This window comes from Gigantopelta aegis, chromosome 6 (assembly GCF_016097555.1).
Source record: "Gigantopelta aegis isolate Gae_Host chromosome 6, Gae_host_genome, whole genome shotgun sequence".
NCBI classification, from domain to species: domain Eukaryota; kingdom Metazoa; phylum Mollusca; class Gastropoda; order Neomphalida; family Peltospiridae; genus Gigantopelta; species Gigantopelta aegis.
Window position 1 is genome coordinate 69407905 of NC_054704.1, and position 16616 is coordinate 69424520.

Consider the following 16616-nt stretch of genomic DNA (forward strand, 5'->3'; position numbering starts at 1 on the left):
GCAACGTTACCTAGTTCGGAATCCAGTGCTATCATCAATACCTCTGTAGAACAAAGGATGTGAGTAGGCATCTGTGATGTTTAGTAGGTTTCCTTAAATAAATCACAACATAAACACTGATAAACAACAAAGAAAATACACAAATACCTGAATATCATTCAAAATAAATATTTCAATTATCATGTCATGTGAGACAAGACTTAAAAGGTTCTAATTAGACTCAGTTCTCTATTAACATGCAACATCAGTTTTACTAAATAGTTCTCAGTAATTTAAACTATTACTTACCGTATTTGACCGGAAATAAGCCCAGGGGGCCAAGACAACTCATTGTGAGCTTAGCATGGGGTGGGCTTATTCCCAGACAAGGGGCCAGTTTTGTTGGGGGAAAACATGATAATAATTAAAATAAATAATAATAATTAAATGTACTACGAAGAAAACAAAAAACGTTCAGTAGCATATCTATTAATTAATGTTCCATTTGTTATTAATAAATAATAATTGTTTATTAATTAAATTGGTTTTTTTTTACTAGTATCTAATTATCAGAAACACACCTTCTATGTTACAATTACTTACCAGTGCTGTTTATTTACATCCAAAATTTAATGCTGAGAAGACTTAAAACAACAGCAATTAACAACAAACTCAATAGCGTATACACACGTTTCTGACAGTCAGCCAGCTTACACTACAAAAAATTATCAATCTAAGGTCATTGTTCTTAGCCAATCAGAATATGGTATTTGCTTAATTAGCATTAACTGCGGACCCAGTGTGGTGGTAAAAATAGACATTGGTTTTTAGTTCATACTTGGGCTTGGATACTTCAAAGAAATATTGCAGGCATGAAATTGAAAACAATGTTACACACTGTTATTGTTAGACTGCTAAATCTCACTGGTGGTAAAATATTGTGTTACATTTGTGTTTAATTATCTGCAGGAGGTATGACCTTTTAAATGAACTTTGAGCAAACTTGCAATTTCGTGTTATTTATAAGGTGATGAAGTTGGGGGTGGGCTTATTTACGAATGAGGGCCTAATTTCTTAAATGCTATCAAAACGGAGGGGGGCTTATTCAAAGACATGGGCTTATTTCCGGTCAAATACGGTAATATTATCTTCACCTTACCTGTAGTTGCTACATGTCCAGCTATTCCTTGCATCTTTGGCATTCGAATTTCTTGCTGAACCTAGAATGAAAACAAAATATCTATCAACTAAACCTTAACAGTAGCTACATGTACATATATAACATTATTTTCAATAAATTGAGTTATCAGCTACAACTGAGTTTGTTATATGCCTGATCGGTTCATGTAAAATTAAAACTACTGAAACACATAATATAATTAAAATGGACTTATTTTTATTTACTACATATATTTTTGTGTTGGTGCTATAATTGTATTCTAATGTAAATCCCATATTTAATCATGAATGCACATAAGTCAAAATTACCCAAGTCATTTAATTGTATGTTGAATTTATTAAATCAAATTTTACCTACATTTTTAGCATAGTTTTTATTGTCTGATGATTTCATAAAGGAAATTAATTCTAGTATTTGGATCCAATATTCAAATTCATACACAACTTGTGTTTCCCACTAAATAATGTATAAACAAACATATTCAAGGCAGGAAGTCAATATTAATTATATCAAGTAATATGTAGTTGAATACATAATTTTTATTTGTATATAAAAGAAGTAACCAATACCTCACTGTCATTAGCACTAATTCCATCAAAAACCTTGGAGACCAATTCATCTGTTTCATTATCAATCAGAAAGACAGAACACCTGTAAAAAGAAATAAAACTATCAAAAAGACAGAACATCTGTAATAAGAAATTAGACTTGATAGACTGCTGGTTTATGCTGAATATTTCAAGCCATGTTTCTGTACGACTGATGCTTGTTGAGACTCCGAATCTCTACATATCCAACCAATACCATAATTCTAACCACACTGGGTAGCTGAAGTGTATGCTCAAGGCAGCAGTGAATGTAAGTGGTCAAATTAAAATAAACGAATCACATGCTTGACTTGACTTGACTTGACTTGAAAGTTTTTACATGTTCATATACCACGAAGGTTTCGAGCATGTCTATCCCCGAGTCCCGTCTCTGGATACCAGGGGCCTGACTCGGGGCAGAAAACTTTAACGGGCAATTTTGAATTTTAATCTAAAAATAAAAAAGGGGCCAATTTTAAATTTAGATGCACGTTCCATAAATAATAATAATACAGAACTCTATTAATTTTTTTAATTTTATTTTGTCGCAAAAAATATCGGGCAGTCTAAAAATAAAATTAACTATAGTATTTACCCTTAAATGATTGCCCACTTAGACTAAAAAAAGAGGGGGATGTTGGCAAGGAAGGGGGGGTCAACCTGCACCCATGGAGTTTTGTTTTTGGTTGGGGTTGGGAATCACATGCATGTTGAGTATCCGTACTCCAAAATGTAATAAGTAATGAATTGCTGCATTATGTTCACTAGCCAATAACACTGACAACTAAGGAAATGCAAGTCATTCTGAATGTAATGAAAACAGTGCAGCACTTGACAACGCTGTTAAATGAAGAGTCATTGATAGATGCTGAAGCTGCTATGAGCACTTGAGCTATTTACGTACCTCTCAGCATTGGTCAGGTTTCTGGCTTCTTGCATAATTTCTCTTAGTAGTTTGGTGAGATCATCTGAAATTTAACACAGCATGATAAGTTCAAGCAGAAGTACCAATATACAACATTCATACTACGGTAATACACATGCAAGCAACTGGTTGCGTAACGGTTAATATCAGCAAGTTGTTCATCAAACCTTAATAGGTAGGAATCATTTATACCAAGACTTGAAAATAAAGAAATACATATTAAAGTTACAGTAAATACATTACAATTATTAAGACAAAGATAATCTTTTAAAGTAAAATATTTGTCACATTTTCTCACTGAGAAATAAATATATCTATATAACAATTTATACTGAAACATTGATTACTATTACTACCAAGATCACCACAATGTCTGGCATCTAACATACAGTAAAATAAAGTAATTGCCATAAAAAAATACACCCCACTTTGACTGTGACCTTCAATAATGCAAACACCACACAAACCATCATATAAGACATTACTTAATATTTTCATAGTTCTTTAATTATTATATGTGATAACCTTCCAAGTAGCAGTAGCATGTTTGTATGAGGAGGTGGGAGAGGGGATTCAGAGCATGAATCAGAATTATGTACTGGATTTGTTAACTGAAAAGATTCACATTTTCTTAAGAATTACATCTGAAAGTGAATATATCATCATGTGGAAAGCACATGGTTAGATCACCAAAATCACAAACAACTCAGGACATCAGATCATCAAGCCAAAAACAGTGGTTCAAGTCCTATAGGAGGTTGGCTCACACTTTAATATATATTTTCCATTGACCATACATGTATTGAAAAGACAAAAAATTCATTTCATCCTTTGATCGAAATGTTTTTACTCAAAAGTAAATTTTTTTAGCCGTTTTTCTCATAACATAACTGCTTAAAAATCCTCTACATGTGCAGTCCTTGTGCATTTCCTTCCACCCACCGTATCTCTTATTTTCTAATAAAGCTGGTTTGCCAACAACACTAATGATTATGGTAGTATATAGCTAGTAGATGGCAGCAAATGCCTCTTAATAATGCCGAATGCAACTACCAAATACACATGATGGTGAATGGCAAGTGAGTGGAATGGATGACCACATGAGACAAGCAGCTATCACAGCTGGACTTAAGGACTGAGACTATTTGAATGGCAAGGCATAGCCAGATTTGAGATAATGTCAGAACAAGGAGAAAAGATAAAGACAAGAAAAGAAAAGAGGACAATATGGATGTTTTGCCATAACTAATTATAACACAATTTTAACTGTTTAACATGTATAATTTATATGATTATGTATTTATGAAAACTTAAAATTATTGAAATCAGAATTCAAGCAAATTTATTTTTAAAAACATAATAAAACATTAACTTAGTTAGTAAAAGTAAAACAAATGGCCCATGGTGGCTAACTCAGGCCTAGTATGCTTGGCGGTACGTATTGATTCTTATCGCTCAATTACATTGACTGTTTAATTTATCAATCAATGTTATTCAAGATGGACTAATGTTACATCAGTGGAAAATGAAAATCATCCAAGCTGATTCATTTTTATTTCTGCAGAAGAAATAATTAAAGCTTGAAAGGAAACAGCTGGCAGACATAACTGTTTCTATTTGCACTTGTTTCATACATGTATGTATGAACTTGTACTTCATGTCATTTACACGACAAAGACAGGCATCAAAATAAGCACAGTGTCTGGTAACCCATGTACAGGTTACCACAAAATACAGGTCTGGTAACCAGTAGGTTATACAACACATTTTTATTTCCATTATTATTATTATTACTACAAAATCCCTTTATAGAAACACACACTTGTTATTCATTTATATAATTGTTGCCATTGTACTGATACTGTATGCGTGTCTAAATAATACTCTATTGATCAAAATGTAAGCGGTGTAGTTTTCGTTTAATAAGATTTTGTATAGAACGAAGTACCGTTCTCGACTTTCTTGACATGCGGTAACCTCCTGGTAACCTGAACAACAGTTCTTGGCTATTTCGATGCCCGTAAAGGTATACTCAATGAGGTAATGACATAATTTTACATGGAAGCCTTCAAGGCCCAAGTTAGCCAATATGAGTGTAAACTGGAAAAAAAAAATGGGTAAGGGTTAACAAGAAATATTCACTTCTAATAGCATAACTTTGTAATAACCATTCCAAAACTCAATGAACTGGGTATTATAGTAAAAAGGTAATATTTATTTTGGAATAGCACACATCATCTTTGATTCAAATCCTGTGAATAAACCCCAGCCATGCATTTAAAATTCAAAGAGAATTGTAACCCACCACAGAAACTACATTAACTGTTCTGGAATAGCTTTGTAAAATAAACACAGAATATCATTCCTATGTATCTAATTTCTAAATATTAAGTGTTTTTGTCTAACTACAAATTTCGCTAATTTTAACATCATCAAGGTAAATGATATTTTGTGTTTCTAAGAAGCATCCATTTACAAAATCAAAAAAAATAAAAAAAAACAATAATAATGAGCAATACCTTCTTAACGAGATATTTTGTTATGTAGGCCACTCGCAATCAGGTGGTGTTAGGTTGGGGGTGTCTTCTTATTTTCTGCTTTCATATATCAGTATTTATTACATTGATCACCATAATTATATAAAAACAGGCTCAAGGTGGAGCATTGTACTTTCATGTTTGTCAGTGACACCTTGTTTGATAAAACTTGAAATGTATGCCAGTAAATGAAAATAAGACCTCTGTATTTAACAGAAACAATGATTTGTGTTGTCATTTGTCTTGTCTATTAAAGTAACAAAACTGAAACTCTTATTAGAACTGCAGAACTAGTGATGTAGATATCTTGCGATAAGCAAGATGCCAGATGCATTTTATTTTTAAATGACCGAAGCTTTAACATAAAAATCAAAAGGTAAAACAACAGGTTCTTTTTGTTTTATTCAAAATGTGTTTCAGAGAATCACACATGACACATGCGAGTATGAAAGTGGTTCAAACAAATGTGTTCAGGTTGCCTGAAATCCAAGTAAGAGGTGAATAAGTAGTAAAGAAACCATGATTAAGAATAATCATCATGACCTTTAAAATGCAGAAACTGGAAAATAAATAAAAGTCTGTCAAGTAACTTGAAATAATACAGGTCAAAATGTACTCTTTTTGAAGCATATATCCTACTAAATTAAATCCACAATTCGTCAAAATATTTTGGTGAAACTGTATGCAAAAATGCTAACAATAATTATCAGTTATATGATGATAAAGTAAATGGTATTAGGAGTTAATTAATTTAAGAGCCGTGTATGTCATACATTATTTTTGAGAATAAATTTAACCAATACATTCACTTTGGTGGTTGTACATGTATTCCATTCACACTGTCAAGAACAGAATAGAAACACATACAGGGGACAATATTTCGAAATCTGAGGTAACCGGAAGTCGGTTCACGTGGTTTTTACCTAGGTAACCAATTGTTCGGTTATGTGAATTATATTTGCTTAAGCCATGGGTTATCTGATCGGTTACCTCAAAATTACGTTGAAATTATATTTTAAATACATAGTTTTTAGCTGAAACATAAAGTTAAAACAAATACAAAAGAAAACATTTTACAAAAAAAAAAAAAATGTCTTTAATGCTTGCTAAAGTTAACAATATTATAAAAGAACTGAATATTAGCCCCAGTACTGAACAAAATACAGGGGCGTAGCCAGAAATTATCTTAGAATTACGCACGCCAAAGGCATGCCCAAGCAGGGGGATTCGGGGGGCCTCCCCCTGTGAAAATTTTGAAACTCAGGACGCCTGTAGATGCATTTTTGAAAATCTTTTTTCGAGTCAATTTTAAGAGGTCTATTTTATAGAACAATTACAGACAGCCTCGACCTATTCCGGATTTTGTTTTTGAATTACACACATGCGTACTGTGCGTAATGGGCGGTACGCCTTTGAAATAGATAAATACTCATTTGTAGGGATTTCTTTTTGCGATGGCTATGCTACTTTCACTTCATTGATGGTACTTATGTAAAATTATAGCCAATCCAATAGTATGTCTACATATATTCCTTTAGACCAAGTGGTCCGAGCACATTTCTTTAAAACTGTTTTAAAACTGTAGACTGGTCGCAAGTTACAACTGTTGCAATATAACGTTGTTTACTGGTTTGCTGCGCATCAAGTATCTAAAAATCAGTCTAAAGCATTTGTCGGAATACCAGTAGTATGTCTGCATGAATAAACTTCCTGTAATCGTGAAGTTTGCAAGTTTTAATTTCTGAACGTTTACAGGTCATGACGTAACCGATTTGCGGTTCGCGTAAATTTAATTTTGCGTAACCAACACGCGAACAGAACGGCGGTTCGTGTGAAATATTGTGCCCTGACATATATAGAGTACTGTGACATACATGGGCAGGGTTTCTGCCAGAGGGTACAGAGGGTAAAATTATGTATCCTAAAATCTTGGAAATTAATGGTTACTTTTTTTCTTTTTTTAACAGAGATGATAGCAAAAGACCTCTTGGTTAAAATGTGTCAAAGTTCATGAAATGCAATGTTCAATTTGAAAACATTTCAAACCCAAAACATACAAGAATGGGCACTTATTGTCTATTTTGTGTTTATTGTGTACACTCAAATTATTTTCTGTCAAAAAGCCTGATTGGAGATAACAAAAAATTAATATTGCTTTTTATGTTTAGATATTATTTATCTTCATTGTTCTAGTTAGCATGTGTGAATGTAAATACAATTTTTAAAATGAGAGAATGGATGTATATCACAATTTGCAGCTGTTTATTCAAATATTTTCAACACAACGTCTATGTAAGAGACACCTGATAGCAGAATGAGCAACAAAATACTGAGCTTGTCACTTGCTGATTTAGCTTATTTATGAATTTTATAATTTGTATATACATGTATATATGTACATGTATGTATGTAGTTAGCAATATGGACTATTTAGACTGGAAAACATAAATCTAATATTCATGGAAGAAATAAGAATATTTGTAAACATATTTAACTAAATCTATAACTAAAACTAAAACTATAAAACAATTTTACACATGACTAACTGAATTATAAATCTACTGATCTTCAAAGCCAAAATAAAACTGTCAAAGCATGACTACATGCGTTCCATAAATTACCTCCTTGGTATATATAATAGTGTGAACATGCAATCAAGCAAACATCTTTACAAACTAACCAATATAAAATATCTTCCTATATGTGCCATCTTCATATAACTGATTACTACTGTGAATATTTTGTTAATGTTATTTCTAACCAAAACAGCGTGTGTATTTTGGCGGAGTATATTTTGGAAAAAGTACATTTTGACCTGCACCCACCTGAAACTTTTTAAACAACCTACTTAGCTCAAATGGAATTTCATTTGCCAGGGGTGGCTGCATAGCTTGCAAAAGATAAGTGCTAGGTGGCCAGTTCTTCTGGTCTTCTTCATAATCAACATCTATGTTATCGACACAGATGTTGTTAACCTGAGAAAGAGTCTTAGTTGTGATTGTGTGCCTCGTTTTACTGTCTACATCTTCTACAGCGATTTCCACCAGGTCGTACCGCAAGACAACAGAGTGCGAACTGTCAGACTCTGCAGTGCAACTACTGAGAGATTCTGCTTCAAAGAAAGCCACATTCAGGCTGCTCTTGCTGTTACACGGTGATGCAAAATGTTCTACACTGTGGACAAGAAGCGGTTCACTTTTCGAAGCTTGAACCAGATATCCACCATGCCTATTTATGTTTGATTCCATGTCTGGGGTAGTTTCCTTAATAGCTATTACCCGTCTGTAAAGATACGAGTCAGAGAACGACTGCTTCCATAATGGTCTTATATTCATTCTAGCCCATGAATCATAAGAGAACTTATTTCTTGCTGTTTGATACTCTGGTATTTCAAGTCTATCATGGGATACATCAGAACTGGACCTGGAAGCAGGATAATCAGGCAAGCTGGATTCACTTGGTGTGAGCCACTTCTGGTTGAAATCCTCCCCACTGCTTGACAAAATTGGGTCCAGATAATCATCTAAATCTGCATCTACAGAATAATCACCATGGCCTATCTCCTTGGGAAACATTGTCTTTGCTTTCTTCTTGTATGGGGACTTGGTGGTGTTGTCCTCCTGGTCAAACAACCCATCCAGGTCTTTGGGCCGCTTGCTGTTTGGAGATTTAAGTTTGGGATGAATTCTGTATCTTCTTTTGGATGTTTTCTGAATAGATCCTTCATAATGATCCATAAGACTGTCTGCAACCTTTTCTTGGTGTTCTAGCTGTTTCTCCAGGTTTTGTAAAGATACGGGTATTAGTGTGCTATTACAAACATTTCGCTCAGGACTGCCTAAAAAAACAGCATCATTTGACTCATGCAGATCTAACAAATCATCTGATTCACGAATATCGCCAGGTTCATGCGAGTTGCTGTGTTCGTGAAAATATCTCGAGAACATGCCATAATCTGTGCTTTTGTGATTAAGAACAGGAAACTTACCTAATCTTGTAAATAGCTTTCTGGCCACATGTAGCAAGGCCTGAAAGTAAACAACACATGGGAGAAACAATGCTCGTATGTACCTGTTGGATAATAATAAAAACAAAAGAAACTACTTTCAATTGGTGTTGCAAAGTTTTTAAGTTCTTCTTTCACATATTATTTGGGGGTGGGGGGTGGAATGAAATCAGGTGCTTTACTAATAATGGTCAGTTCAATTCACAGTATCAGGCTTAAGTTTGGTTGATTATGCTGAAAAGTCCTTTATACAATCATATTTCACAACAGTTACTGCCCTTTAACAATAGCAGGGCTTCTATAATTTTTATAAAATCCACTAGCCATGGGATCAGTGATCTAAAAAATGTACTAGCCACGATTTAAAATTCACTAGCTCAACTTTACTTTAAGTTAATACAATTTTACTAAATAATAATAATAATCAGATATATCACCTAAAGATGGAGATAGAGCTTAAAAACACTAACATTGGGGGGTTGGGGTGTGGGGGGTTTAAGAATATTCATATTACAAAACTGCAACATTTGACCCAAAAATTCACTAGCCGTCGGGCATGGCAACAGTAGTTATTTACTAGCCCAACATAGAATATCACTAGCCATGGAAGTGGGGCTACCATAATCTAGAAGCCCTGCAGTAGTAAGAATGCATGATGTTTTTTTTTTACTGTTAACACATTATATTAAAAAGGATTAATGTTAATGACTACTAGACTGATTTGGAATCAACCAACTGTCAATGTAAAACTAATGCAGTACGGTTTCTTGTTGCTGAAGAAATATTGATAACTGATTAAAAAAACGTCAACTTTAACATATAAACAACACAACAAAATTTACAAATACCTGTGTTTGATCCTTCAACTTTCGCTCATTCTGAAATGCTAGTGTGCTTGTCAGAACAGTTGCTGTGTACTGAAAACATTGGTGAATTCCATGAATATCTTCACTGGTAAAACTAAAACCAAAGAAGAAATATTTATAGTAGGTCATATAATTAAATTACTGTCAAAATGTCTGCTTTTATAATAATTAGCCTTTTAAATGTTTTATACATTTTCAATAACATGAAAGCAAAATGCATTCTGGTTATAAACTGAAAACCACACTGTGTACCGAAAATGTATCATGACAAGCTCTTTTTTCAAAAAGTCAGAGCTCTTTTTTCAAAAAGTCAGAACTCTTTTTTTCAAAAAGTCAGAACAACCTGAACAACTTTGCAAGGGCTGTATTCTGCGATTTGCCGCCGGAGACCGGGTACTTTTGAGGGCTCCGAGATGATACTCTATGTGATTTAATTCAATAAAAAAGGCAGAATCTAGTTCAATAGGGTAGGGTGCTCGCCGGAGGTGATTTGGTCAAAGGATTGAATCCCCTCTGTGCCTTTTCACCCATCTTAACCAGTGCCCATGACTGGTAATTCAAAGGCTGTCAAAGGAAAAAATGTGCGGGTGACTGAAGACTATATGTCACAATGACCAAATGTTTGACATCCAATAGCTATCGTTAATTAATCAATATGTACTCCAGTGGTGTTGTTCAACAAAATAATCTTTACTTTCATTCGGTAACAGGAACACAGCTGTTATTTGTTGGGAATCACCAGTGGAATTGTTATCCATAATATACAAACACCAACCTGGTAGTTAAGAAGATTAAATATTTTTTCAAAAATACCTAATGGTATGGAATTTGGAAGATAATAACTTATTTACCCCTGCCAAACAATGACTACATGTATGTTAAACATTGTATGCATTACAAACTATTTTCAAGTTGAGGACTAAATGGACTAAAATCGAAGAACATTATTATACAGATCTAGCAATAAATCCACTGCAAGTTATTCAGATTAAAGATCTCCATTCCATGGCTTATATTTAACTGTTCTGGCAGTTAATAAAACCAGATTTGTTTGTGTCATTTTACATATCCCTAAGATAGTAATAAGAATCTTGTCTATGCCACTTCCATAATCAAAATGCTGGAACTATTTTAGTGTAACATTTTTATTAACAGTTTTTTTAAATGTGTTAAGACATTGTGGTATATTCAATAACAATTACATGTAAAGGACTATCCTGTGTTTGCTGCCATTGTAAGATGTTTCGGACTAATAAGGCCTTTTTAATCACTAAAATTACACTTTAAAACATCTATTCTATTCTATTCTTTAAATAAATGTTCTTGTTTAGAACATCAGTGTCTTTATATCCGGTGTATTTATGATCATCTTAATGTTTATGGTAGCTTGAACTTCTTTTCATTGTTTCATATCTATTTTTTTGTACATATGAAATTAATGGGATATAAAATCTTGTTTGGACTACTACAAACATTTGAATGACCACGAACATATTGAATACATAGACACAGACATTCTAAACAAGAATATACATTACCATTGTTAAAAATGCTTTACTAATCTGAAATGTTACAATGGCAGCCGACTCATGACACTATTTAACAGGTGCTATTACCCCGATGACTGATGTATCACATATGAGTAGATACTGGCTACAAACTCAGGATAGTCCCTTTAAACAATAGTTTGTAAACTATGTCATGATGAACCAATTCATTTAAATACATACCTAAATTATGAAGTCAGTATTTATTTGTAAATTAAAATTTTCAGATTTAAACTTTTACATGGGTGGCATATTGTTTGAATATCATTATACTAATTAAGCTTCCTTTTCTCAATATATACAAACTTTACTCACGATATACTTTAAACAGTTAGTCTACTGCACCTCACACTTTAACCAGCCAACTGCACCTCACAAACACTTTAACCAGTCTACTGCACCTCACATGCACTTTAATTAGTCTACTTCACCTCACATGCACTTTTAACTACTGTCTACCACATCTCACATACATGTACACCGTAACCAGTCTACTACACTTCATATGCACTTTAAGCAGTCTACTGCACCTCACATACTTTAACCACAGCCAACTGCACCTCACAAACTTTAACCAGTCTACTGCACCTCACAAACACTTTAACCAGTCTGCTGCACCTCACATGCACTTTAAATGTCAACTGCACCTCACAAATACTTTAACCTCAGCCTACTGCACCTCACAAACACTTTAACCTCAGCACCCTGCACCTCACACTTTAACCAGTCTTCTACACCTCACATGCAATTTAACCACAGCCTACTGCATGTCACAAACACTTTAACCACAGCCTACTGCACCTCACAAACATTTTAACTGCAGCCAACTGCACCTCACAAACACTTTAACCTAAGCCTACTGCACCTCACAAAGACTTTAACCAGTCTACTACACCTCAATGCAATTTAACCATAGCCTACTGCATGTCACAATCAATTTAACTACAGCCTACTGCTCCTAGTCATATATCTTTAACACAACAATATATCCATTTAAGTTAAATACAAACATTGAGGTGAACAACAACACACAAACCCTATTGTTCCTTTTTTGTTGATGACACAAGCAAGAGCAACTAAGCGTTCACTTCCTTTTCTTCTGACTGGAACACATAACAAGGATTTGATTTTTATGCCGGCAAGCTCTTCCACCATGTGTTGATGGTCCTTAAATTTAACACAAACAAAAAAAAAAAAAAAAAATTCAAATCTGTGAAAGATGATCACATTATATTTTGTAAGTTATGCAGCAATGTCCCTTTAGGAACAATTTCATAAAATGATCAAATAACATTTTAATTGTAAACAAGGGGCTAGGAATAAATATTTTTTAAAACAACAACATGAAACATAAAGACAATAGTTTTTCAAATTAATTTAATGTATTATATTTGAAAGACTGAACAAAAAAACTAACAAGACACAATTTCAGTTTATTGTCAGAGTATCACTGACGACTGATTGTCAATTGATTCAATTTCCTCAAAAAATCAGAACATTATATGCAAAGAAAAGAATACATCATAACAATGAATGCAAGAAAAAACAAACCATACCTCTGATATTTCATCCCAGCCAATGGGTTCCTTTGTTTCCAAGGCTTTTGAAAATGGACTAAGTTGTCCCTTAAAAAATATATATATATATATATAATTTAAAACAATCAACAAACACAGTAAACTTCATTTATTACATAAATTATGCATTTTATATTATTATGGTAGTAATTACCTTTTTTTACATTTATTGTATAAAAAAAATCTTTTATTCCACGTAACACTAGATCAGAACTGTTTTCCTAGGAGAATCCTCTTTATAATTAATGAGGTTTTTGTAATGGCATTCTATCGTCTGCAATGCTGAGCAGTTCAGACAAGTATGCTACAAGACATTTATTTTTCGAAGACTAAAAGATAAAACGTAAATAAATGTAAAGATGTATATCATATTAAGTACATGTATTAATAATATTTTAAAATGGTAGGAAATTGAGAGAGCATTACATGTGAAAATCTTTCATTTCAGCTATATTAAGAGAACAACTAATGAGGTATTAAATAGTTATATTATGCTGCAAAAATGGTATATCAGCCAGCAACTGTATACAAAATAATAAATATTGTATCAGGGGTTAAAAAATCCCATCGCCCGACGCCCGTGCCAAGTGGAATTTTCATGCCGGGCAAGTAATTATGTTAACTGCATATGCCCGATGACAAGTGACTAATGTAATCCCTAAAACTGTTTTTAAATTTTGTTACAAATTTCGGTAAAACCTTTGGAAAGAGTTCCGATCATGCAAGCATTTACATAGCTCTATAAGGAGAACTAACCCTAACCCTAAATGCTGGAATGATCGGAACTCTTGCCAATGTGTTGACACACCAAAATGGAAAACAATGTGTTGAAAAGTTCGATAACAACTTTTAGAGTTATTCACCTTTTACTATCGACTAAGATCGGTAATTTCCGCCAATGAAAGTTCGACTGAATTCATACAAGTAATCGGTTCGATGATCTTCAAACTTGGAAATAGCTTCCAATATGCTTTACAGCTTATATAAAAAATAAAGTATACATGCATTGTGTGTGCAATCATGTTTATCCTTGCAAACATGGTAAATGAGGTGGGATAGAGTTTAAAATTGTCATATTCAAATTAAATTAGACGTTAACGTGGTTCCTGAATCTGCTCTTTGCAAATGAATGGGGGCGTAAAGCAAGTTTATAATTTCCGAGTTCACTTGAACAGAGCATCAATATTATGAACTGTATTCTTATAAAAGTTGCAAGACATTTTAGTTTAGATATAATAAACCTTGATGGGGTTTTTTCAGTACTTTACAAATGTAAATCTACGTTCGTGTAAAATGAACGGGTAAAGTTATATTTCATTAGCCCTACGTCATAATCGTGATGGTGCGATGCCCTCTAAGCATACATGATTTTGGGTTTTTTCTGCTTTATTAATAGTTTTTAACAAATAAATTATGCCCAATAAGTTAAAAATACAAGGCTGCAATCGATGTACACCCAGGGAGGCTGTTGTTTACCAAGCCTGCACTATTTAAAAGAAACAGAGCTCATGTTTACTTTGAGCCCTGCCACGGCTGATTGCGAGAGACTTTCCTCAGCTATTAACAGGGTAAAAACACCCCAGAGAAGTGTTTTGGGGCACAAAATGTTAAATAATATACACACAATAATGACACATGGGCCAAAATCCCTAAACATTTTTTAACCAATGCCAGCCATAAAAGAATTCTTTCAAGATTATTACACTATTAAGCACTGTATTAAATTAAATAGGAGTAACACAATTGGTTACCTTAAGAAGTATGGGCAAGTGGAAAAATATATGGGGCAAGTGAATATCTGATTGTCACTTGCCCAGTGGCAAGTAATTTTTTTGAAATTTTTTGAACTCCTGATTGTATCCTTATAATAATAGGCATTAAATATTTATAGTGTAGTAAAACTGGAACACTATGCAGGCAGCAACCTTACACAAAATCATACATATTTTACCGTTATAATAGGAGCTATTAAATATCATAAAAGTTGTAAAAATGGAATATCAGACAGCAAGTTTAAACAACAGTCTTAGGTGTTAGGTGTTTCATATTCAGTAAATGTGGCAGTAAGAGTGAGGGAAGAAATGTAGGCTATTTTCACTTATTAGCAGTAAGCAGGTGCATGTGCAGGAATTTTAGCAGAGGGGTCTAAACTGTGGCGATTAAGGGGGGTTGAGACATGCTTCCTTGGAAATCACTGAACAAAATTAAAATTTGCTTGAATGATGGGGGGGGGGGGGGGGGGTGAACCCCCAAAACACATCTTTGGTATTAAATGCTAGAAAGGTATGTGTTTAACGAACCAGTCGATTTTTTAAAATCCCACAAACAAAATTTAATTTTTTAAAATATGCAATATAATCAATTGTGCAGATTGATTAATGTAAATGAATCTGAAGAAATGGGTTTCACACTTCACCTGTAAGTTAGCTAGTGGATAAATATCAGTTTTTGTATCTTTAAAAAATACAGGGCTGGTAACTCTATAGCATTCATTTCCTCTCCATTGCAGTAACGATTCGACAAATCAATAAACTTTTATCCTGCCCTCTATTGCAGGATGACAAACTCAGCTGTGACAATAACACAAAAAAATCCAGAAATTCAATATTTGCCATAAGTGAATGTCAGAGAGAGTATTGCATGATGATGTTGCGATGTGTAGGCTTTATCATGAATCATTTCCTAATTTAAACACAGTAAAGATATGTTCTGTATTTCTTTGGTTATTTCTCATTTCGGTCATTGCTCCTATAATTAAAAGGCCATGGAATGTGCTGTTATATTAAATGTTAAAACATCAAGTTAAAGTCTGTTCTGTTTAACAACTCCACTAGAGCACATTCATTAAGGAACCACCTGCTATAGGATGTCAAACATTTATTAATTCTGAAATGTAGTCTTCAGAGGAAACCCACTACATTTTCCCATTAGCAGCAAGAGATCTTTTATATGCATTTTCACATATACCACAGCCTTTGATATATCTGTAGAAAAGCAGTTTGGGATGGGGGAGGGGAAACAAATATTTCCACTGAGGTTTAATCCTACACCCTAAACATCTCAGACAAGCACTCTACACTGACTGAGTTAAATCCTGCCAAACTGTGTCGGCTAGTTAACACAAATCTTGTTACTAAACAACTAGAGCTCTCACTGACAAGTGCCTACGTTGTCCAATACACCTGAATTGACTGAATATTTAATACCAGTGAAATGTATGTTAACCAAAATCTTGGCATAAATAAGAAATGTTTATCTTTAACATTAGTCTGCCTAACAATGTATTATAAAGTAATAAAACATCACTGCATTTTATCTCAACACAGGTTCAATAAAAGAAAATTAAAAGAAGTCGGAGTGCTTAGTGTTTTTTCTTCTATGACTTGAATTCTTGAAGGATACAATTTAACTG

At 33.6% G+C, this 16616-nt stretch overlaps 1 protein-coding gene across 5 annotated transcripts in view; it reads right to left on the reverse strand.

Annotated features, from left to right (window-relative positions):
• The window catches only part of LOC121374133 (cGMP-dependent 3',5'-cyclic phosphodiesterase-like), a 147034-nt gene that overhangs the window by 30140 nt on the left and 100278 nt on the right, over nucleotides 1–16616 (reverse strand). For 3 of the 5 annotated variants that reach the window (XM_041501082.1, XM_041501080.1, XM_041501081.1), the window contains exons 11-18: nucleotides 13184–13252; nucleotides 12664–12794; nucleotides 10063–10174; nucleotides 8057–9236; nucleotides 2651–2714; nucleotides 1729–1810; nucleotides 1139–1199; nucleotides 11–92 (exon numbers count right to left, since the gene is read on the reverse strand). In XM_041501082.1, the coding sequence (XP_041357016.1) occupies nucleotides 11–92; nucleotides 1139–1199; nucleotides 1729–1810; nucleotides 2651–2714; nucleotides 8057–9236; nucleotides 10063–10174; nucleotides 12664–12794; nucleotides 13184–13252 (1781 nt within the window). The remainder of the gene's footprint in view (nucleotides 1–10; nucleotides 93–1138; nucleotides 1200–1728; nucleotides 1811–2650; nucleotides 2715–8056; nucleotides 9237–10062; nucleotides 10175–12663; nucleotides 12795–13183; nucleotides 13253–16616) is intronic. The other 2 variants (XM_041501083.1, XM_041501085.1) reach the window with 1 other exon arrangement.